This window comes from Rhinolophus hipposideros, assembly GCF_964194185.1.
Source record: "Rhinolophus hipposideros genome assembly, chromosome: 15".
In the NCBI taxonomy this organism is placed as follows: Eukaryota; Metazoa; Chordata; class Mammalia; order Chiroptera; family Rhinolophidae; genus Rhinolophus; species Rhinolophus hipposideros.
Window position 1 is genome coordinate 27,676,926 of NC_138061.1, and position 23,785 is coordinate 27,700,710.

At 44.1% G+C, this 23,785-nt stretch overlaps 1 protein-coding gene across 50 annotated transcripts in view; it reads left to right on the forward strand.

Annotated features, from left to right (window-relative positions):
• The first annotated feature begins 10,613 nt into the window (after positions 1 to 10,613).
• Positions 10,614 to 23,785, forward strand: part of SORBS1 (sorbin and SH3 domain containing 1) — a 221,724-nt gene continuing 208,552 nt past the window's right edge. For 13 of the 50 annotated variants that reach the window (XM_081073897.1, XM_081073899.1, XM_081073901.1 and 10 more), the window contains exon 1: positions 10,614 to 10,722. Coding sequence is in view for 37 of the 50 variants with exons in the window: in XM_081073904.1 (XP_080930030.1) it covers positions 11,214 to 11,228 (15 nt within the window). In the remaining 13 variants the exon portion in view is untranslated. Of the gene's footprint in view, positions 10,723 to 11,156; positions 11,229 to 23,785 lie in introns of those variants that run through there. The other 37 variants (XM_081073919.1, XM_081073921.1, XM_081073914.1 and 34 more) reach the window with 9 other exon arrangements.

Consider the following 23,785-nt stretch of genomic DNA (forward strand, 5'->3'; position numbering starts at 1 on the left):
TACCAATAGAAACTTTTAAAATAATATTTTGGGTACATCTTTATGATATAAGGAAGTATACATAATATTAAATGAGAAAAACAAGATGTAAAATGTTATTTACAGTATGATATAAAACACATATATACAAAATAAAATGCTGCAATGAGAAATACAAAAAAGTTAGTAATGCTATTCTTTTCCCAGTTCATCTTTATTTATTTTTAAATTAAAAAATCAATTATAGTTGACATACCATATTATATTAGTTTCAGGTGTACAACATAGTGGTTAGACATTTATATAGCATGTGAAGTGATAATCCCAATAAGTCTAGTACCCACCTGACACCATACATAGTTATTACAATATTATTGACTATATTCCCATGTTGTACTTTACATCCCTGTTACTGTTTTTATAGCTGGCAATTTGTACTTCTTAATTCCTTTCCCCTTTTCACTCAGTTCCCCCCATCCTCTCTCCCATCTGGCAACCATCAGTTTGTTCTCTGTATGTAGGAGTTTATTTCTATTTTGTTTGTTCGTTTATTTTGTTTTTTAAGGTTCTACATATAAGTGAAATCATATGGTATTTGTCTTTCTCTGTCTGACTTATTTCACTTAGCATAATACCCTCTAACAATGCTACTTTTGGATTGTGGAATTATGGATAATTTTCCATATTTCCTGAACCTTGTACAATGAATAAGTATTGATTTTATACTTTTCAAGAAATAAGACTAAAAGCATGCAGTACTACTGAAACAGGAGTTTGAACTGTGTACCCCACAAAATTATTACCTCCCTCCTTGCCTTTGTTGATAGAACCCTGGATAAACTGTAAATAGCCCTGCCCTATGTCACCCAATCATCTTATAGGGGCAGCTGGCCCTGTAGCTCTCTCTGAACAGCCATATCTCCCTGGTCTCCGTGGCACATCTGGTTGGTTTTTGATGCCTGATACCTGCAATGCAATTACAGAATTGGCTATAATTATGCTTGCAGTGATATTATAGGATTGGATATAAATATACTTCCTATTTGCGAAAAGAGTTTATTTCTGTTCACAGTTTACCATCTGGCTGCAGTAACCCTTTCCGAGCTGAGAGGGGGAAGAGCACTGTTCGAGCCAGAGGTGAAACAGATTGGAGTCAGATTGGAGGCTTTCAATCATCAACTTCTGAAAAGTCATCTCCATGTGTGTGAGGTGGCCATGGTGTCAGGAATCACAGGAAAGGGACAGCAGGTTTGTACCAGGTCTACATTGTTCTTTCCCTGCTCTGAGCTTGGAATGAGGTTGTCAGGCTGCTTCATACTTTCCTAAGTCATAGGACTCTTGTGGATCTGAAGCTCCTCTCCTCACAGAGGTACCCACATCTCACCTTCTGACTTGACTTCCCTCTCCAGCTCAAGTTCTACTTTTCCACCCGCCTGCTGCATCGTTCCATCTGCCTGTGCTATGGTAGCTTCAAATATTCTGAATTATTTCTTAGATGCCCCAACTAGGACTTTCTCCTGCCTTCTCCATTTCTTTTAATGGCACCATCATAATCCTAGTCATCTAGGAGAGTCATCTTTGGTTACCTTCTACTTGGCATCACGTATCCCAGCAGAAGGCAAGTCTTGCCACGTCTTCCTTTGTGAGTTTGGTGCCCAGATATAGCACAGTTCCTGGCTCTCAGTGATTGATGAATGAATGAGTAGATAAATAAAATATCTCTCCCTTTCCATTCCCCATAGTCACCTCCCTAGTTCTTGCCTTTATTCCACTGGGACTATTACAGTACCCTCTCAACTTGTTGTTCTGCCTCTGGCCTTTCTCGGCTCTAATCCATCTTGCTGCTGCCACCAGACAGGTTGTCCTTGCATGCCACCTCCATCATTCCACTCCCCTGTTTAAAAACCTATGGTGACTTTTCACTGGCTACCAGATGAAATCATGAGCTTAGCTTTCAAGGCCACGGCACTCCAGCCCCAATTAATATCTCTAGCTTTATGCCTAAAACTACAGTACTCACCTTCCTAAACCCTCTGGTCTCATCTCACACATCTTGCACTTGACTAGCTCTATGACTATCTTCAGGCCATTCCCTCAATCTGGACTGATGTTCTTATTTCTATCTGTTCTTCAGAGGAGATACTATCTAAGCTAAGACTAGAAGCATGATTAGCAAGAAGCAGAACCATCATTCCTTTATTTAACAAATACCTACTGAATTTCCACTCTGCTGACAAAAATTGATGCAGTCCTTGGTCTTGAGGAGAGAGTCAAGTACTTCAGGTGATTGACAGGCTTTCCAGGACCCTGGAATGGCCTCACTCTAATCCTACTTGGTCAGACTGGGCTTTGAGTCTTTAGCCTGTGCCCTTGGATTTCTGACCATCCTTGGGCTTAACCTGCTGACCCCACAGGAGAAATTGGAGTGTTGTTTATCCCTAATGGTTGTCTTGGAGCTAGCTGACTGGCCAGGCCTGTCAAGATTAGCTCTTTGCCTGAGCCCCAGTTCCTGCAGGACACCCAATATCTGGGATCAGACTTTGTGTTACCTAGTCTCTTCCCCACTTCCTTGACCCAAACTGTTATTATCAGGCCTCCCAAGGACCAAGTGGGCTCCAAACTGACAGGGAGGCTTTACCATCTAGGCAACCTCAGGACACTGTTGAAAAGGCTTGTTTAGAATGTTGCAGTTTTTAAAAAGTTATAGAACACTATGTATTCCATGGTCGTATTTTTTAAAAATGATTTTACATGGAGAGAATTTTGGCAAGATATAAATAAAATGTAATAGAGATGATTTAATTTTTTTCTCTTTGCTTATCAATAGTTTCTAAAATTTTCACAATGATTGCATTTTACAAGTTGACTATTTCAGGGAAAATAAACTTAGTGGCAGAAATAAATGAGACAATATTAAAACCATCACTCCATATTTTGTTTTATAAATGTGAATGAATGCCACAATACTTTTGTAATTTACCCTCTTGGAAAGTTATAATTATGTCCCTTGCTAATTACACGCCCTGTTAACAGAAAGTGGTTTGGACGCATTAGAGGCTAGTGTTTGCTTACAAAACAGAAAGTCTTCACTTCTCACACATGTTGGCTGCCCGGGCCTCTTTGTTACAATCACCAAATCTTGGCATTTACCAACCCCTGGGCATATGAAACCCTGGGGGAGGGAGTGCTCCTGGCCTGGCCTACAGAAGCTTCAGCCAGAATTGCCACAGAAGCATAAGAACAATAGAATGAGATGTTGCGGGCACCCCAGCGGGAAGTAACGCTGGACGGAAATGCATGTTTGCATCATTGATTTTCCCCGCTGATTGAGCCCCGTTCATCTCGTTTGGCAGATCTGCCTCAAAGTGCATGAACTGTTTGTGCCTCATTAGTTTCCAATAGATTGATTTTGCTAGGATTGCGAATTGGCCGTCTTGAATTGCAGCCTGCAGAAGCAGCCTCTGGCTCAGCTTCACGGCCACAGGCACATGGAAACAACAGCAGCCACTGCAGCCACCACCACCAGAAAAAGAGGCTGGAGAGCTGTTCTAAGACCACAAAGACAGCAGTGCCTTAAATCTTTTTCTGCAACCACGCAGGATAAAATACACACCTATAAGAAAGCAAACAGGGGTCATCTCTGCTCTCTTTTCTTTCTCGCTCATGTATTCTCCTTGGCATCTCCCTCCTCTTTCCCTCAAGTCCCCCCCTTGCCACCTTAGCCCCCTCTTCAAAAGAAACATAAAGAAAACATTTTAAAAGGAAAAACATAAAAGAAATAAATTTGAAGACTAGTTTATAAAATAGTGAATACTGCACTACTTACAATATAATGATCAGAGAGAAATGCAGAATATAAAACTAAACATACAATATGACATTGCTCTATTAAAAGTATACAGAGGGGAAAAAAAGTTTAAAAGGAAAACAGGAAGTGAAATGATAGGCTTTGGGCAGTAGGGATGTGGATGATTTTCATTTTTTACCCCTTCAAATGTCTCTGTATTTTCAAAATTGTCTAAAATGATTAGTAGTATACTTATCCTCAGATAATTTTTCTAAAAATACTTAAAGTAATAATACACATAAAAATATAGTGGTCCATGCTTTTCATTCAGCAAGGTGTACTGGCCTCTGCCAGTTAAAATAATAGAAACCTGGCTCAAGCTAGTCTGGCAGTTCCTCAGAAAGTTAGACTTACATATCCCACATGACTTAGCAATTCCCCTGCTAGGTATGTACCCAAGAGAATTGAAAACATACGTCCACACAAATGTTCCTAGCAGCATTATTCAAAGTAGCCAAAAAGTGGAAACAACCCAAGTGTCTATCGACTGATGATAGGATAAACAAATTGTGGTCATACGTACAATGGAATGTTACTCAGTCATAAAAAGGAACAAAGAACTGATTGATACATTTTACAGCAAGGATGAACCTTGAAAACATTATGCTAAGTGAAGGAAGCCGGACATAAAAGGCTGTATACTGTATGATTCTATTTATATAAGATGACCAAAATAGGCAAATCTATAGAAACACAAAGTATATTGTTCTGAAAATGTTCTGGAATTAAATTGTGATAGTATGCACAACCTTATAAACATACTAAAAACCACTGGGTTGGACACTTTAAAAGAGTGAATATTCTGGTATGTGAATTGTGTTTCAATTTTTTAAGTAGTGTATCTATCACACTGTCTTGTCATTCCCTATGTAATTATCGGTCTCTCCCACGAGATTGTGAGTGTCTTAAGGATAAGGTCCTGTCCTGGTTCTCTGGTTCCAGTAGAAGACCTGGAACAGAGCAGGCACGTGATATTGGTTAGTTGAATGACTTGAGAGTTCTTTCCCCACAATCTCAGGGCTCCCGGCTGGCTCTGCTTCCACTCTCAATGAACTGGGTGGGTGTTCGAAGCCCTGGTGCAGGTCTAGTACACTTAGTCTGGAACCAATGAGTGGAGCAGCCTATGGTTTGAATACCAACTGATAGAATTACACTGTTCTACCCCATTGAGCCTTGTTCAGCAGTCACAGTGAGTCAAACAAAGGGTCTGCCACTGGCCCCTCAAGAATCCTTATTTCCCTTCTAATGGAGGGTTCACCATGAATAGCCCTCCTTCTTCGGAGGTGGCAGCCTGGACTACAGCGAATTCTCGGAACCTGGTTCTGACATGCTGCCTGGTTCTGCTCTACTTCTAGTCAGGTCAAATAAAGAAGCCCTTGGTTCATTTGGCCTAAGGAAGGAGACAGGTATCTCTGTTCACGTCTCGCTTGTACTAAGTCCACTTGCCCTTACTCTCTTGGCTGTAGGACATGATTCTTTCAGATTATCCCCTTCGTACAGCCAGAGCCAGATAAACAGGCCATGCAAGTGCTGCTTAGATGGCGAATCTAAGAGCGCTCCAAACGTCCCTGGAAATAGATGACTTTCCCAGACCTCCTGTCACAGAGAGCCAGCTGTGGTGGTTCAGCCAGCTGGGGAAGCAGGTGGGAAGATACCCTGAGGGGTGTGGCACAGTGACTGAAGATGGTCACTAAACTGCCATTCATGGAAGTGGGTCGAGGTAAGTGAAGGTTTAGGAGACAGTTTTAGGAGACAGGGCAAGCCTGTCTGGGAATAGGACAGACTTGCTGAGGTAATAGAGACGGGGCTGTCACCTGATAGGCACTGATGCCATTTGCTTCTCTGCCCTTTCCCCACCCTGCAATGGGCATCTCCTCTTGGTAAATGCTAACCAAGTGTTATTAAGTGTCCCAGGGTACCCATGTGACTCAATTAGGCCTTATGTAATGAATTTCCTCAGTGAACTCTTCCAGTCACCTCTGACAAGCTTCCAGCAGCTTCCAGCATGTCAGTTATCCCCTTAACAACATTGTTGTTGATTTTTTGACCTTGTTATGGTGACATTAGTTTAGTGAGGCTAGTAGCCTGAAGTTGTATTTTTTTTTCTTCAGGTCGTGTAATGATCTCTCGTCTTCTCTCTTGCCATTCCCCCGACCTCCTTCTTTGTACCACCCTCTTTTTTCTCCTCTCTCCTTGCGTAGTCCTTCTTCCTGGCTTCTATCCACCAATCCTAAAAATGGTTTTCTCAGGTAAATACTTCATAAACTAAGTTACTTCAGAGTAGTAAGTCTTCTAAATTACACTCAGCATATTCTAATTGATAAATCCCCTGCTCAGTCAGAAAAAACGGAGGGGCAGCTGCCTTCAGACTGCCCCCTCCTTTTGTACCCCTCCCCAACCCCTGACCTAAGGCAGGCCTTTCTATTAATACAGTGGAAATGGATAGCAGTGTCTTCTGTACTTTTGATTTCTCTCGAAGGTCCATCCAAGTCAACATGTAAATGTCTTACTTTGACTATTTAATAGCATAAAACAATCTCAAAGTCCAACCTTACACACGTGGTCAAATACAACACAATCGTATAGAATTGGGATGCTATTATGTACATGTTTTCATCCAAGCAATAATACAAGACACGTTGGAGTGAGTATATATACGCGTAGATTGATACACAGAGGCCTGGGACTAGACTCCTGGGGTTACAGATTAATGTTCGTTTTGGCCTTGCCTCCGAAGCACAGCCATCCCCACAGCTCCCCTCATTTTTCCCGGGCCCCACAGACTTCTCCTGACCAACCTCCACCATTTCACCAGACTTCCCTAAAGCCACATCCCCAGGATTGACCTCCACAGAATGTGGAATTCTTGAATCTGGCGTTCCACGATTTTAAATCAGTTCTGTGCCCTCAGTAATCTATACAGCACAAGAATGTAGATTCACTTTTTCTCAGTAATTAATCAGTAAGAAACAAGAAAATCGGTTCTTTAAGGAACTTTTGCTCTTTGCACTACTTGCTTCACATTCTTCAAGATGCTACAAAAGAAATTAGGTACAAATGATCACCAGGGTTTTAGTGATATAACAACTAAACTCCTTGATTCATAATTCCCTTGGTCTCATTTGATTTTTTTTCTTCCATCCTGGTGTTCTCCAGCTGATGTGTCTGCAAATGACTATCTCTTGGGTAACTGGGTAAACAAGTTACCAAAACTAACACATTTTAAGATCGCATCTTTCATGTCTTGGCCTACTGTTCACTTATTGAGTGCTTATGTGTGAGGCAGTGTGTAAGCACTTGACATGCTTACAGCTCACAAATAGACCTTAGAGCGTTGTGTTTTCCTCATGATACAGATGAGGGATCTGAGAGCCTGCAAAAGGGATCCATCTTAGATGTTGGAGCTAGGATTCTGCCGACAGGCTTAACCATTATGCTGACCACCATCTCAAGCATCTCCTTCCAGTCTGTGTGACCCTGACGACAGAGGAGAGGATGACAACTCTGTGCTGTTCTCTGCAGAATCCTGCTCCCTCTTCTAATTCCTCACACTCACGGCCCGCTTGGGGAATGCTTCCTCCAGCACGTTTATGATCCTGGTTTGTGTGCTTGACTCTCCTGCCTGACATTTTTATTTCTCTCCAACAGTGGAAAGACTACTGGGAATAATCTCATGCACATGAAGAGAAAACAAGGAGTTACTAATAAGATTAAATATAAGCATTTTTTTTTGTTAACAGTGTGTAAAGCACACTGCTAAGCACTGTTTGAGATGAGCAGACACAAGCCAAGACCTCATGGAATTTACAGTCTGGTAGGGAGATAAGATGAGGACTAAGACTTCACACATACATACATGAGTTAATGCCAAATATGGTAAATTCCATGAGAAAGGAATACATGAAGCTGTAGAGCTGGAAAGCAGGAGAGCTCACATTTCCCTGGGGACCCAGGAATGAAACCGGTTGATATAAGAGAACCATTGGGATGTAGAGTGGAAAGCCTTGAGCTTTTACTCCAGGCTCCGTCACTGATACACTGATAAGACCCTGATGTTTCTCCTCCCCAGGATAGACCCACATAAGTTACAGGGCCCAGTTCAAAATGAAAATGTGGGCCTCTTGTTGAAAAATGAAGAATTTCAAGATAGTGAGAACAGAGCCATAAACTGAGTGTGGGACCTTCTCAGCACAGGTTGCACACCAGGGACCTGACCCTCCCTCAGTCTCTGCTTCGACAGGGTACCTCTGGGAGGTAGGGAGCCAAGTGTCACCAACACCTAGCACAGGGCCCGCTACTCAAATGACCAGGTGAATGGAGATAAGAATGAATTGACACGATTACCTCTGATGATTTTTGGGTTGCTTTCAGTGTTAAAATGTTATTAGACCATGATTCTGACTACTTCTTGGAGGAGACATTTGTGATGAGTCTTGAAGGATAGGATTTTTCTTTCTGTTTTCCCCTCTTCTCTTCCTTCCTGTCCTTCCAGTATTTTTCTAGTTAGCTCACAAACTCTAATGATAATATTCTGTTTTACAGTGAGAAATGCAACATTCACACTGACTAGAACCAGCAGAGGAATTCAACATTTGAGGGATGACTCGAAGACTTGGGCCTCACTTAAGATTCCTCAAGGCAGTTTCCCACTTATAAGGATGGCCTTGCTTATAGATCAGATCTCCATGGGTAGGGTCTGGTTTTTCATTTTAAAATTATTTTGTTTGGTTTTCATTGAACAATTTGATAGATGTTTTTGAAGGAAAAAAAATCAGAAAAATATAGATGAGCAAAAAATACTCATAATCCCATTAGAACTTTTAGAGATAATGGAATTGCAGTATAACACTAGTTTTCAACCTACTTTTCCATTCAATAATTTATTATGAGCATCTCTGTGTGTTGATAAGTGTCATTATACTCTTTCATTTTGCATGGCTGCATGGGCTGTATGGTATTCTGTCATATGGCTGTACTGTAATTTTCTGATCCAATATACTCAATTGAATATTGGAATTATTTTGACTCTTTTTTTTTTCCTTTTGCTATTCTAAATGGTGCTGCCTTGCATTTGCTAGGTAGGCGGCTTACTTAGTTTCTCTACCTGTGATTTTCCTTCTCTGTGGATAACCTCAATATAATGATAGTGTTTCCTCCTGGGCTTGTTGTGTGGTGTCAGTGCGTTAATGCAGGTAAAGCTCTTAGCACAAGTACCGAATAGTGCGTAGCAAACTGGATGTGCTTGATAAAAGCCATTTTATTACTTGATAGGCCCAGAAGGAACTGTCTTGCCTAGATCATAGGATAAGTTAATAGTAGAACCTGGGAAGCCTGATTCCTAGTCCCGTGTTCTTTGCGAAGCAGCAGGATGAGGTGCAAGTGGGGAAAGAGGCATGGGATGCGGGCTCCCTAGATGGAGTAGTTTTATAGTGGTGTCTTGTCTCTTCAGTTGTAGAGTAAGCGCTCAGCCAGCTAGGACTCTTCTGAAAAATTTTTTTCTTTACACAGCAGAGGACAACAGGTGCTCAGCAAAGATTTGCTCCTGTTCCCTGACACCTAAGAATGTTAGCAGATGTGTTTGCCATCACCTGTGCAGTCATCAAAGCCTGTCTTTACCTTGCCACACACAGCCTGTTAACCGGGAACGTGCTCTGGCTGAAGACTCTTGCCAAGGGCAGCTGACCAACATTAGTTGTCTTCCGGCCAAGGATGACTGCCCTAACTTCATGGCTGTTATAAGTTCCAGGCCTGCTGTTTGCTGGCTCTGTGACCTTGGGCAAGCAGCTTCCCTTCTCCGATTCCTTTTCTGTAACACAGGGGGCTGGAGGAGGTCAGGATGGTGTACAGTGGTTACTTTGAACCCAATCTAACAAGGTGCTCTTCTCTCCCCTTGCACATTACCCTGTTTTCTTTTATTCACTCTGCTTTTCATATTACAGATGATGTTTATTTATTCACTTTGTCTGTCACCCTCACTAAAAAGGAAGCTTCATGGGGGAGGGGCTTTGCCTGCTTGTTTTCTGCAGTGATGGAAGGGCCCAGCACATGCCTGCCATGCAGCTCCTGAATAAATGTGTGTTGCATGAATGAACACTCAGAGCCTGGGTTCAAATCCTGATTGCACCGCTTTCTGTATGACCTTGAGCAAACCACTTAAACCACAGTTTTCCTGCTTGAAAAATAGGGATTAGTAATAGTGCCTCTCATAAGGCTATGAGGATCAAATGAGAAAATATCCAGGAATCACACTGGCTGGTACAGAGTATAATAATGATAGTAGCAAACATTTATGTAGTGCGACGGCCAGATACCGATCTACACGCATTACATAGGTTAACTGTATGAATCTTCACTACATCCTATTATACCATTTTACAGATGAGCAAACTAGTGCATAGGGAGTAAGTAATGTGCACTCAAGATAGCTGTTATTTTTATGCCCAAGGGTCCTTCCCAGCTCCCCGTGGGCGATCCCTCTGAAGGGTCAGAGGACGCGCCGCGCCAGCCTCCTGCCCAACACGCAGCCGGCCACGACAGAAAGGGTTTCTGGTCCCGCGCGCGCGTTATAGGCCGGAGATCCGCTGGCTGTGAGCCCGGCTGACAATGCCGCGGGGCGGGGCGAAGGGAGGCTTCCTCACCTCCCATTGGCGCACACGCCCCTTCCTGTCACGGCCGGGCACGGCCCCGCCCCCTGGCACCGCCCGCGCCAGAGCGCAGCCGGAGTGGACGGTTCCAGGCGCATGCTAATAAGGGGGCGGACGCCGCAGCCTATTGGCCGGCTGCGGAGGGTCGGTGAAGTCAGCGCTGAGTCCCAGAAAAACAGAGCGGGGCCAACTGCAGCGTGTAGTGCGAGTGGGGCAGGACGCGCGCTGCCCGCCCGTCCGGCGACCCGCAAGGTAAGCCCGCGACAGCCGCCCGCCCGTCTGCACTCACCCGATCGGCGGCCGCAGCGCAGGGGGCGTGCGCCGGCTCGGCCCCTGCGGGCGGCGCCTTTGTTCCGCGCCGGGAGGAGGCGGCGTTTAAAGGGCCAGCTGTTGGAAGGACTTGGGGACCCCCTCCCCCAAAAGGCCCCCTGTAGTCACAGGGAAGACAGTGGCCCCCCCCAGGCCGACCCCTTTTTCCTGCCTGCTTGGTGAATCCCCAGTTTTTCAAGGAAAGTTCCCCAGCGTATGGGGGTTCTGGGGGATTCCAGGGTTTTTTGGTGGGTAGAGGGTACGTGCGATCATGGCTTCTGCTAGGAGAGGACGTCCGCCTGCTTCAGGCCGGCTGCAATATGGGTGGGTGGAGGAGACATCAAAGGCCGGGTGGGTTTGCGCTGTAAAGTGAAAGTGCAGAGGAGAGGTTCCTCTGCTACATTCAGGGGAAGAAGGAGGGAGCAAGCGGCAGGATGGAGGCATCTCAGGTGTGTTCATTCATCAGCATCCTCCTGGGGGGAGGGTGGCGGGAGGGGCGCAAGGACGACTGGTCTGGCCTAGGACCCGCCTGAACGAGCGGGTACGTGTGTGTGTGTGTTCGGGGCACCGTGCCTGCCCACCCGCCCATGCTCCTGCATCCCCTAGAGTGACCGGCAGCGTCTTGCTAAGCAGCTCGTCACCGAGACGGGCAGAAAGCAACTCCTTTTCCCGAATTCCCCGGGTATCCCCGGCTCTCCCCTGGCTGCTTTGCGAAGTGGCTTTCTTGATAAGCGGTCGCGCCATTCAAGACAGAGGGGGATACAGGCTTGAAGTCATTATGTTCCTTTCATGGGGGAATGTGCTGTCGAATTCTGCATCCCTGTGCATCACTGTCGTAAGATGGCTTTGAAATTCACCCGTGCATGCTTTCTTTAGGCAGACAGAATGTATTACGCTATTACATTGCTACATAAAAGCAGAGGGGATCCCACGGAGCCGGGATTGTTTTATCCAGACCCTGGGTTTTCCCAGCATATTCTGGCTGAACCTTTGGCTTTTTGTTTCAAACTGATCGCTGGGTTGCTCCGGTTGTCACAGGGCCGACCTGCTGAAATCGCCAGAATGGATTTCACCGTCAGTGCGAAGGTTCGTTTAGAGACATCGTATCTGGCATGTCAGGCATCTGACATCACCCCCACTTGCACCCTTTTTCCTCTCATAAGTGAATGCCAGCGATGGCTTGTCCGTCTCCCCTCCCCTCCGTGGGTTCTGAGCTCCTCTAGATTCAATTTTGTGGTTTTGGTTGGAAAGGTGGCTTGGTGGTGATTGAAGAGAAGGGGGTCGATTAAAAGAGGGATGGGCAGCAGATGGGCAGCCTCAATGACAGCAAACACATACTGGACAGCCCATAGGTGAGATAGATGGCTGTCTGTGGAGTGAGGTGTGTGGGGGGGGGGCGGGGGTTGGGGTGGAGAAGGAAGATGCTGCCAGTAATTTTCTGCCCCACCCTCTTGCTACTGCCTTAAATACCTCCTTGCCAGCCAAGCTCTGATGTCTCAGGCTCTTGGTCCCAGGGGCCCTCAGGGAAAGCTTGGTCTGTTAGCACCTTTGCCCTGGGCACTGTTAGAGTGGATGGTTAGGAAAGGGTTATTTCTCCAGGGGTTGCTGAGAGCTCATTTCTCAGCTGGGGGGCCCTGAGTGGAACTAGCTCTGGTGATTTCCCTGCAGGGTATTAGCAACTGAAAAGAAATGCTTTCTACCCCATAGGGTGAAGAGATGGGAGAGTATTGTTGTCTTCCTCTGGACACCCACTCCCTATTGGCCCTCTCCTCCTCGTACCTGCTTTCTTTTATTCTACTGGGAGAGTTGCTGTGAACTTTTCTGAAGAGATTGGGAATATATGGGTGGAGTGGGGTGGGGTGAGGTAGGAGTTATGGGAAAGGACTAGCAGTTGCTTACTGGCAGAACAAAGAACTGTTCAGCTCTCCTCTCTATTCCCCTCTCCAAAACAGAGTTCAATGTAGACAGTAGAGTCTGGGGTTTTCTTTGCAAAGAATGAATGGGCAGTGTTCAGGAAAGCCAGCTTTTATTAGGCAGCACTCATAATCATCTGGTCATCCAGATTTAGCTCTAGACCCTTCCCTGGACATGGAACGAGATTTGCTATAGAGGGCACTCATTGATAATTTAGGATTTATTCTGTTTCTATGAGAAGGTGATGGTCTCAAAAAGCTTTGGTGGAGGAGCTCTGTACCAGAGGCAGGACAGCTGACTTTGATCCTGGACACGAACCTGCTTTGGGCTTTGGGCCGAGTGGCTTCCGCTCTCTGGACCTTGGTAAAATGGAGGGCTTTGGAGCAGATCAGTTTCGGGGTTCCTGACAGCATTATTGTGCTTTGATTCACAAGTACAATTTGTGATGGCATTTTTAGATTCTGTTCTGTTTGCATAACTGATGTGAAATCCACGATATTGCTGAATGGCATTAAAGAAGTATTCCAGAACTCAGGCTTCTGTTGGATTCAGACTCATGTTTTCCTTGGTTAGTGTAATTCTTGAGGTTTTACTGTATCTAAATATTTCATAGCTAGAACCATCCAGGGTGAGAGGCACAGACCCTCAGGGTGGGTGGTTGGCCGGGCAGATGATGGTGGGATGACAGAATGCTAAGGGAAGGGAGTTTCTATAATTCATTTGCTCCTGAGTGTATGTTTCACTCACTGCTTTATTTATGGTTATACTGCAGGTGACTGTTTAGATATTCAGAACATGAGAGTTGGAAAAGACCTCTGTGCTTGCCAGGTTCAACCCCTCTCACTGAGGAATTTGAAAGGTTGGGAGGTTTGGTGATTTGTCCAAGGTCACACAGTTAACAAGATGCAGAGCTGGGGCAAAATCCCAGATGGATATTAATTCTAGGTCTTGTGTTCTAGATGTATGTCTTAAGCCCCCTCCTCTGGTAAAGTGAGGAGGACGCAGGGACCGAAGGAGGGAGAGGTTGGAGAAACATACTCGGAGGAGGCTGGGGCAAGTCGGGGGTGGGGGACGAGGCGGGACACAGGCTCCTAGCTTGGAGAAGAAAGGATGAAGGTGGAAGGGGGTGGGGGGTGGGGTCCCTGTCAGCTGTGAAATAGCAGATTTCTACAGCCCTTAGAGTGAAGTAAGTAAGGAGAAGCTTGGCTTAGAGAAGGGTGGGGTGAGTGGACTGAGAGAGAGTACAGCTTGAGGCTGGGACTAATGTAGAGTCTCCTTGGAATCTCTGCTGTTGACCCTCACATTGCAGAGTATGGAGGCTGCTTCATTTCAGGGCCAACTGAGGCCTTTGGAACCACTAGGGCATGCAGAACTTGAACATGTGGGAAGTCAGGTGTGCTGGTAGTGATCCTGGAGAATGCTGAGGTGGGACCCAGTTCTGCTGAAGTCCCAGTTTTTTTAAATGCAGAAACTGAAAAAAGTTTTTCATGGAATTTCTTTTTCAACTCAAGCAGAATTTTCTTCTCTGACTTTCATTGCACTTTGTACGTTTTATGAGGTAGTGTTTTATGTACTCCCTTTTCAGAGGAGCTTCTTGGAAATTACTAACTTGCTGACCTCAGCTCATTTAGGGGGAACCTATGGCCTGTGACCTGAGCTAAGCCTCAGAATGTTTCAATGAGCAATTAAAGAGCTGTGAACAGTGGTCAACCAGATCTGTAACCATTCAAAGGCATAGTAGGTGATAACACTCTGAAGTCTATAGCCGCAGCCAGTAGCTGGCCATGTACAGTGTAATTTATTTTGGCTAACTCTTCAGGCCTAGGAAGTACTTCTGTGCATACTTTAGTTCCTTCTTTTTGTGTGTGCTAGGTGTGTATACCTGTCCCTGTATCTCAATGTCTTCCCACCTTTTTCTCACATCTCCCTCCTCTCTACATTTCTTTTTCTCTCCTCCTGTTGTGTCTTTCTCTTTGCCCTCCTCCCTATCCTTTCTTTACTGTCAATAACGTAGATTTTGTAGGGTATTTTAATACTTATTGTGTCACTAAAATTGTGTCTTCTCTGTTCTTAATTTGAAATCAGCTGAATGCACTCCTTTTAGATGTGTGTATATGTGTTTTACACACAAAACAAACCAACCAAACCCAATTAAATTGCTTTTTACTTCTGTGTGGTCTTCCACTGGCCCCCTCCCCCCACCCCACACCTCTTCTGTGGTCAGTAGTAGCTCTTTATATATTAAAAAAAAAAAAATCCCAGCCCACTGTCATGTGGTTATTGCTTTTATAACAAAAACAGCTATAACAATGGAAAAAGTTTCCACCCGTGTATTGTGGACACAAGGGACACCCTCTCCCAAGAGATGTGCCTTATTTCTTGACTTCCTTTTATGGAAAAAGTGTCTGCAATGTATTCTTTAACACAGGCCTGTAGTGGGGGTGCTGATGGTGGAGCTGGGGTCTTGTCTGTGATTCTGGTAATGCTTAGAGTTTGTGTGTGGGGGGATGTGGGCAGGCTTATAGCCAAGAGAGGACATTCTAGGAAGAATTGAGTGTGATGGTTTTTCTTTGTTTCCCCAGGCTGAGCTAACCCACCCAGCAGGAGCAGGACCCAGACCCCTTTGGAAAAGAATGAGATGCTTCTCAACTTTCTGATTTGTGTTGGGTGGGACCCAAAAGGTGTCTTATGGTGACACTGGGAGGGTAGGCAGCCACGGACAGACTGCTGGTGTGAAGTCCCAGATGCTTTGTGGATTCCTATTATAGTGCTTTAAACTTTTCTTCTGCCTCCGATTAATTACAGAGAAGACTGAGTCTTGGTACCCATGGTCAGCGGGAAGTTTAGCGTGTATAGTGGGCCTCTCAAGCAAGAAGTCCCCCTGAAGTCTCCAGCTTTTATGTTAAAAATTTATATGAGTTTGGTGTTCTATAATATGTTCTGGTTTTAGTATAAAAGCATTGGAAATTTTTACTGTTGAGTACAATTGATGGTCCAGGAAAATGTGTCTCTTGGGCCTTCATCTGTCCATGCCACCCAGAATATGCTCAGCAGGTCCTATACTCCAGCCGGAGAAGCCAGCAGGGGGGCAGTGTCAAAGCTGGTGGGGCTGAGAACCACCCCTCCTGCCTGTCCTGCCGGCTCTGGCTGGCCTACTGAGGTCCCAGGCTTTCAGAACTCTTCCACGTCCCCAAAGACCAGGTTCTCCCCCACACCAGGACTTGTCCCCTCACCCGAAGGCCTTTTTCTCCTTTGCCTGCTGACTCCTCCTCCTCCTTTCAGACTCTTCACATCTGAAAGAGGCTTTTCTTCCTGTGTTCTCCTTTCCGCAATAGCTGGTTCCCTGTCTGTCTTCTGCAGCAGATTGTGAGATTTGGCAAGAGAGAATCTGTATTTCATCTCTTTAAATTAAATTTTGATTTGTATCAAAGTCGTATGTATATATGTATGTATATATATATACACACACACATATACTTATACATACATATTTACATATATACGTGTGTGTGTGTGTGTGTGCAGTTTTGAAAGTCAAATAATACTGCGAGGCTTATAAGAAGACTCTCACCCCTCCTCATCCTGGTGATTCACTCCCCAGAGTCAGTCACTGAACATGGTTTTGTATTGTTGCAGTAACAAATTACCACCAACGTCGTGGCTTAAAACAACAGAAATTTATATTACAGTTTTGTAGGTTAAAATGCAGGTGGTAGCTGGGCTGCATTCTCTTCTCAGAAGAATCTTTTGTGTCTTCTAATTTCTGGAGGCCTGCTGCATTCCCTGGCTCATGGTTCCCTCCCTCCATTTGCAAAGCCAGAAATGGCCAGTCAAGTCCTCTTATTGTATCACTCTGTCCTTCTAACATAGTCACATCTTCCTCTGACTCCCTTTTTTTTCCCACTCCCATTTTTAAGGACCCTTGTGATTACTTTGGAATCTCCTGGGTAACCTAGGATCATCTCCTTATTTTAAGGTCAGTTGATCAGCACCCTGAATTCCCCTTTGCCATGTAGCACATTTATAGGTTCAGAGATTAGGATGTGGACGTCTTTGAGGGGCCATTATTCTGCCGACCACAGTCACTTCTAACTCTTGTAGCCATTTCTCCTGATGTTACTATCGTTTTGTAAGTTACCTGCTTACAATACTGGTTCCTGAGTGTTCACTTTAGATGTTATTTTTCCATGTCCTACCACAGATTAGAGGAGGCCGTATTCCTCTCTTTTCACCTTCCCTCCCCGAGTGCTTGTATTTCCCTTTCTCCCTGTTCTCCCAATATGGTACATCGCAGTTCTGGTTACATAGATATTCAGGGCTCACATTATTTTGACTGTGTAAATCATGTTCATGGCTGAGCATTATAGTTGTACTATGATGATATTTCCTTTCTCGTACATCTTTTTTTTTTGAGTTAATGCTTGCTTTCTTTTACCTATATATTTTTTCTATGTACTTAGTGCTAATTCCCAGTCTCTGACAGCATTTTGAAACATTTCTATTTTACGACGTATGTTCCTTTTTATTTGTTTATTCTTTAAAATTATCATTTATTGGGGTGACAATAGTTAGTAAAATTACATAGGCTTCAAGTGTACAATTCTGTATTACGTCATCTATATATCACATCATATGTTCACCACCCAGAGTTAGTTCTCCTTCCATCACCATATATTTGACCCCGTTTACCCTCTGTTCCTTTTTTATTTTATTACAACTTTTTTCCCCCCGGAAACCTCCATCCCAGAGGCCTCCATCCCTCTCCTTTGTTCTGGGCCCACTGATCTTTAGGTCCGGGGCATGACTCATCCTGGGATACCATCACCTTGTGCTGGTTGTATCCTCTGTTTCCCCTTTCTTGATTTATTGCTCCTGGAGTTCCTGAGAGGGTCTGTGAAGTTGATCACTTCAAGCTTGCACATCTGGAAAGTTCTTATTCTACACTCCCACTCAATTTGTGTTTTGATTTGTCTAGAATTTTAGGTTTAAAGCCATTTTCCCTTAGAAATTTGAAGGCATTGCTGTACTGTCAATCCTGATGTCAAAAATTTGGATGCCATTCTGATTCTTGATTTTTTTATGGGTAACCTGCTTTTTTCTCATGGAATGTTTTAGGATCTCCTCTCTTTCTCTGTCCTTGGAGTTTTCTTGCTTTAAAAATCATTGCGCTGCATCCTTGATATGCTCTTTTGATCTAAAGATTCACATCCTTCAGTTTTTGGAAATTTTCTTTGACAATTTCCTTTTCTCCGTTTTCTATGTTTTGTCTCTGTAGCTACTAATAGTTGGACTTAGTGGGTCGAATTTATAATTTTGAAATCTTTCATGTTTTGTTTTCCATTTTATTTTTGTTTTACTTTTTGAGCGATATCTTCAGATTTATCCTTAATTAACCCTTTAAATTTTTTTATTTATACTTTCATGAAACATACATGTTTTAGTTTCTAGAATTCCCTAATTCTTTGAAGGCTCGCCTCTCTTTCTTTCTTTCTTTCTTTCTTTCTTTCTTTCTTTCTTTCTTTCTTTCTTTCTTTCTTTCTTTCTTTTTTCTTTTCTTCCTTCCTTTCTTTTCTTCTTCTTCTCTCTCTCTGTCTTTCTTTCTTTCTATACATCCTCTTCTTGAATCATAGAGGCAATAAGTTCTCTTATAATAGATTTTTGTTTGTTTTTATTTTTTGTCATTTTTCTGCTGTTCCTCGCATTGTCTTTGTTTCCCTTTGCCTTTGTTTTCTCCAAGTCCTTTTTTCTGCTTGCTGTGTTTACTGTATTTTCCATTGGAGCCATCCTTCCATGTATGCTGGTCACTGAGTTATATTTTTATATTTTAAAAGTGGACACCAAAATGCTGATAGGGCATCTGTATGACAAGGAAAGGTTTGTTAATTTTATTGTAGGGTGATTCAGCAGGGAGTCCCCCTTTTTTTCCACTGGTGACACCTAGATGTCAGTGCTTGTAGAACTTTTCCTTGAGGATGTTGGGTTTTTCTGGAGAGGTTTTTGCCTCGAGGTATAACAGCTTGGTTGTTTCACATTCTGGGAGCTTTGATGGGGAAGGAGACTGGGTACCCTGTTTAGTGTATAGATTTTCATTCAATCCATTTGTTTTCTGAAAGTTGCCCCCCTTTCTCAGCTGTGTGTCCCTTCGTCAACTGTGTCTGAATTTAGAGTATCTGGTTTAATTTGCCTAAACAGTGAACCTCCACCTCCTGCTGGCTGAGGAAGGGAAGTCACTAGCCTGAGCAGATTGTGAAGGCTCTGGGGTCTGATTGCTCCTTGCACCAGCTTTTAGCAGGCTGTCCCCTTTTTAGCACCCTCTTGCTTCTCCCCTCACAGTCCTTGGTGCCTCCAGTTCCTGTGTCTTTTCCTGTTTCTGTGGCATAAGTTGCCACTTGTTTAGTGGTTTCCTTCCCAGCTTGTACTTAGCAGAGCAAATGAAGCAGAAATCTAAACCAGCTCTCTGTCTCTAGAGTTCTGTTGACATATCTGTCGTTGTCTCCTTTCCATTTAAAAAAGAAAAAATTCCTCTGCTGTCCTTTTAGTGGGGTTCTGGGAGAGAACAGAGATAAATATGGGTGTTCAACCCTCTGATTTGAACAGAAGTTTGTTTCATCTCTTTATCCAAGACCTTAGCTAGTGCCTGATATATAGTATATTCCCGAGAAATGTTTGTTAAATGACTGAATGCATGTTTCTAAGATGGTGTGCATACAGTTACTCATCAGATCTCAAGAGAGTTCCAAACATAAATCTTACAGAAATAAATCCTTTGTTTCTCCTAAGTTAGACATAATAACAGACAGCAGATCCTGCCGCTTTCCCCATGCTGTGGGATGAGAAGCACCCCGAGACTGTGTTACAGATTGTTGAGCTAGTGAGTGACGAGGCCCAGGTGCTGTCTCCAGCCCCATCACTAACTACCTGGGGCACCTGAAGAAGTCACGTAACCTGTCTGGGTCTTAGTTTCTTCAGCCTTAAAATGAGCTGTTGGTCAAGCTTTGATTCTATTTACTGCACTGAGTACCTGCTGTGTGCAAGGTGTGGTGCCTACGATGTCTGTGAACGGCGTATGTCACATGGAATTGATTGTGTTTGACTTATCGGTCTTTCTCTTGATTATAGCTCAGTGCCTTGCACAGAGGAAGGACTCTGTAAACTTGACCTCTTACTCTTTCTAGACTGTAGGCTTCTTGTGAGGACCACATTGTAGCCATCTCTGTATCTCCTGTGTCTGTCACAGTTCTTGGCGCATACGAGATATATGGTGTTAGATTTTTTCACTTAGGAGGAACACATCAAGGAAATAGGAGAATGTGAGTTGCTCGGCCAGAATCCCCAGACCCCACTCGAAGAGAAAAGCAAAGCCTTGCATTTGGGGAGTCCAGCTGCACACTCTCTGGCTCACTAGCGGAGCCTGGGGGCTTGAATGTGTTGATAGGAAAGTTAGTGGAGATAGCAGTTCTGGACCACAGACGGCCCTGGCAGTAGAGGACTGCTCCCCCCGAACACATCACAGTCACGTATTTAATCGGCCTCACACTGTTATGAATTACGATCGGATTCATCTAAACTTAGAAAATGAATTACTGATATAATCCTGTGTTTATAGTGTTTAAAAATGTTTAAGTGCTTTTTCATAACTTATTTTGGTTTTCCCAAACCTGTGAGCTACTGTGCCAGGACTACTACAGTGTTTTTCCGAAAATAAGCTGAGCCGGACAATCAGCTCTCATGCGTCTTTTGGAGCAAATATTAATATAAGACCTAGTCTTATTTTACTATAATGTAAGAATGGGTCTTTATAATATCATATCATATCATATCATATCATGTAATATCATGTAATATCATGTAATATAATGTAATATAATATGTAATACTGGGTCTTATATTAATTTTGCTCCAAAAGACACATTAGAGCTGATTGTTGGCTAGGTTTTATTTTCAGGGAAACAGGGTAAATAGACTACTAAGGGCTCTATGCTGGGCCCTGGGAATACAGCGATGACCAAAGAAAAAGGGCACCCGCCATCTCGGAATTTATAGACTAAGCTGAGTTTTCCAATATGGTAGCCACTAACCATGAGTTTATTTTTAAATCAGTTAAAATGAAATATAATTTAAAATTTAGTTTCTCAGTCATACTAGCCACATTTCAAGTGCTCAATAGCCATATGAGACTAGTGGCTGCCATGTGAACAGCACAGATACAGAACATTTCCATCATCTCTAAAGCTCTCATAGGCAATGCTGGATTACAGAGCTAAAAACCTGTGTTTCTAGACCAGGCATCTGCAATTAGCATTGTTTCACTGTTGAGGCAACTGAGGCAGAGAAAAGCCATTTGTTTAAGGTCATGTGGCTGGATGGACCTGAGCTGGGAACAGACCTCTTATCTTGGAGCTCGGCTCTCCTCTCCTGAAGTGAGTTAGGAGAATAGAGGGACTAAGAGTGTGGTCTCTGCACGCAGGCTGTCTGGGTTCACATCCTGGTTCTGCTGCCTTCTGGGGCAGTTGCAGCTTGTACCTCAGTTGTCTCACCTGTGAAGTGGGAGAAAATAATAGTGCCTACAGCACAGGATTGTGAGGAGGATCAGAAGATCCAATAATATGTCTTTAGAACTGTGCCTGATACATTGTAATCACTCAAGTGATGCTAGTTGCTATGTTGAGAATGAGAAGGGGACAGAAGTTATTGGTAGAGGCTAGGGGGCGTTTTTCAAATAGGAGACTTTGGAATGGGAAAAAAAACATTGGCAGGCGAGGCTACGTTTGCAGAGATGACAGACCTGCAGGAGAGGACCCATTCCTGAATGCCAGGGGCTGCTGCATGTGAGTTGATGTAAGGATGACAGCACGTTCACGAAGCCCTCTGAGTCCCTGTACTGGTCACTGAACAAGGATTTTTCTGATGTCTCCTTCCTCCTGGTCTGCCTCTGCCCACAGCCCTTTCTCCTGCCCCCAAACATTCCTTCTCACCCTATTGTATCTCCACCTTGGAGGGGTGGGGTCACAGACACTTACCACTACCCCTGTGGAGCTGAGGGACGTGCCAAAGGAGTGGAGAAGGCCAGGTAATTTAGCAGTTGGATCCTGGTGTTTTCTTTGAGGTGTCTGTTGCATGGTGATGATTTGCAGTCCGTCCCATCATTGCTCAGTCTTGCAAGCAGGTCCATCTTGTGTAGCCTAGAGGTGCCCTATTTTATTGGATGAAGAGAAGGAGATTTCTGATGTTAGCCCCAGGGATGGGAGGGCACCCCATTTGATAGTGAATTCCTACTTACATGTGGATCTTTAGTTTTAGAATTGCTCTGATAGCTGCAGTCTCATTTCGTTCATTAAAGAAATATGACATGGGCAAAGCCCCCCCCTGGAATTTATTTCCTCAATAACACCAAGAGGGCTGGACTCTTACCTTCCCCAGCAGTTTGTTTCAAGTTTTGAAATACGAAGGTTTTAGTATGATAAAGTGTGTGTGTAGGGTAGGGGTAGTGAGGGCACTCTAGACAAACATAACCCATATGGCACACAGGGCAAGTCATACAGAGAGGCCAGGGACAGACCTGAAGTGTGTAGTGAACGACCCAGGAAGGACCTGTGAGGAGACTGTTCTGGCAACCTGGATTTTCAGTGTGGCATAAAAATACTGCCTGAAAAAAAAATACTGCCTGAGTACCAATACCAGTGATGAGGAGTATCGAGTACTTGTACCTTAACTTGTAAATGGCTCTGCCAATCTCATTCCATTTGGGCCTTTCCATCATCACGGGCAAAGTTCTACCTAGCTCATAGCAGCCGTAACAGGAATGCACGCTTAGTTAGATCCCAGAATTTCCCTCCTGCCTACTTGTCAATGCGAAAACTCATTACTCAGTTATATATAATGTGTTATGCATTATAAGGCCTATATGCCTGTAGGCCGACCTTTGAGCTTGGTTTCCCAGTATGAAGGGTCACTAGGACTTACCTTGTGAAATCCAAACAGTTTCTCTTATTGCCTGGAATTGGTGTGGAACCTGGTATCTGTGCGCATGAGCGGTTTCCTTGACTGATGTGTAAATAGATAATTCATTGGCAGATTGCTTTTCCACTTAGCGTTTGTCTTTAGTCGGGGCATATCTAGTGTGAGTGACTATTTTCTTTGAGCACAGAATGATGGTCAGGGATTGTCGTTGCTTGTAACAAACTGACTCTGGTAGTGGAATCACTTTTGTGGTACATTGATATTAGGGAATCTTTCCAAGGCGGCTGTAAGGCGTACATTGCTGACTCTTCTATGCTTAGGCCTCTCTTTACAGACAGTTTACACAGTATGCTGAGGATAGGAGACTGGGCAGGATCTGGAAGCCAGGGATGAGGTAAGGAAGGCTGAAACTGGAGCTGGGAGATCTGAACCACTGCCCCAGTGGCCTGGGCAGTGGGCTTGAGAGAGGGCCAGGGATCTGGATGGAGAAGCCAAGGCAAAAGTAGGAACTGGGCTACTGTAAGCAGGACAAAATGAGTAAGGCTCTGCAGAAAGCAAAATCCCACCGGGGCAGGGAACAGAGAAGCTGGAGAAAGCCCGGACATGGGTGAGCCGAGGGCCATGCTTGCTTTGGTGGTACTGTGTTTCCCCCAAAATAAGACCTAGCCGGACCGTCAGCTCTAATGCGTCTGTTGGAGCAAAAATTAATATAAGACCCGGTCTTATATAAGACCTATTATATTATGTTATATTATATTATATTACATTACATTTATATTACATTACATTACTTTATATTATATTATATAATACCCGGTCTTATATTAAAATAAGACCGGATCTTATATTAATTTTTGCTCCAAAAGACACATTAGAGCTGATGGTCTGGCTAGGTCTTATTTTCGGGGAAACACACTAGCTGCTGCAGATCAGGCTGCTAGGCCCATGAGCCAGGACCATGGCAGTCTAAGGCCTTCTGGGACTATTTTGTTTGCTTTGTGGGCCTTTGCGCTGCACTGGTACATCAGTGAGCCAGCACTGGTAGGTGTGAGGGGCGAGGCCCCCCAGGAACTGGGAAATGTTAGTCATGTCTGAGCACTGATAGAAGATACGGCTCCTCTTGGAGACAGCT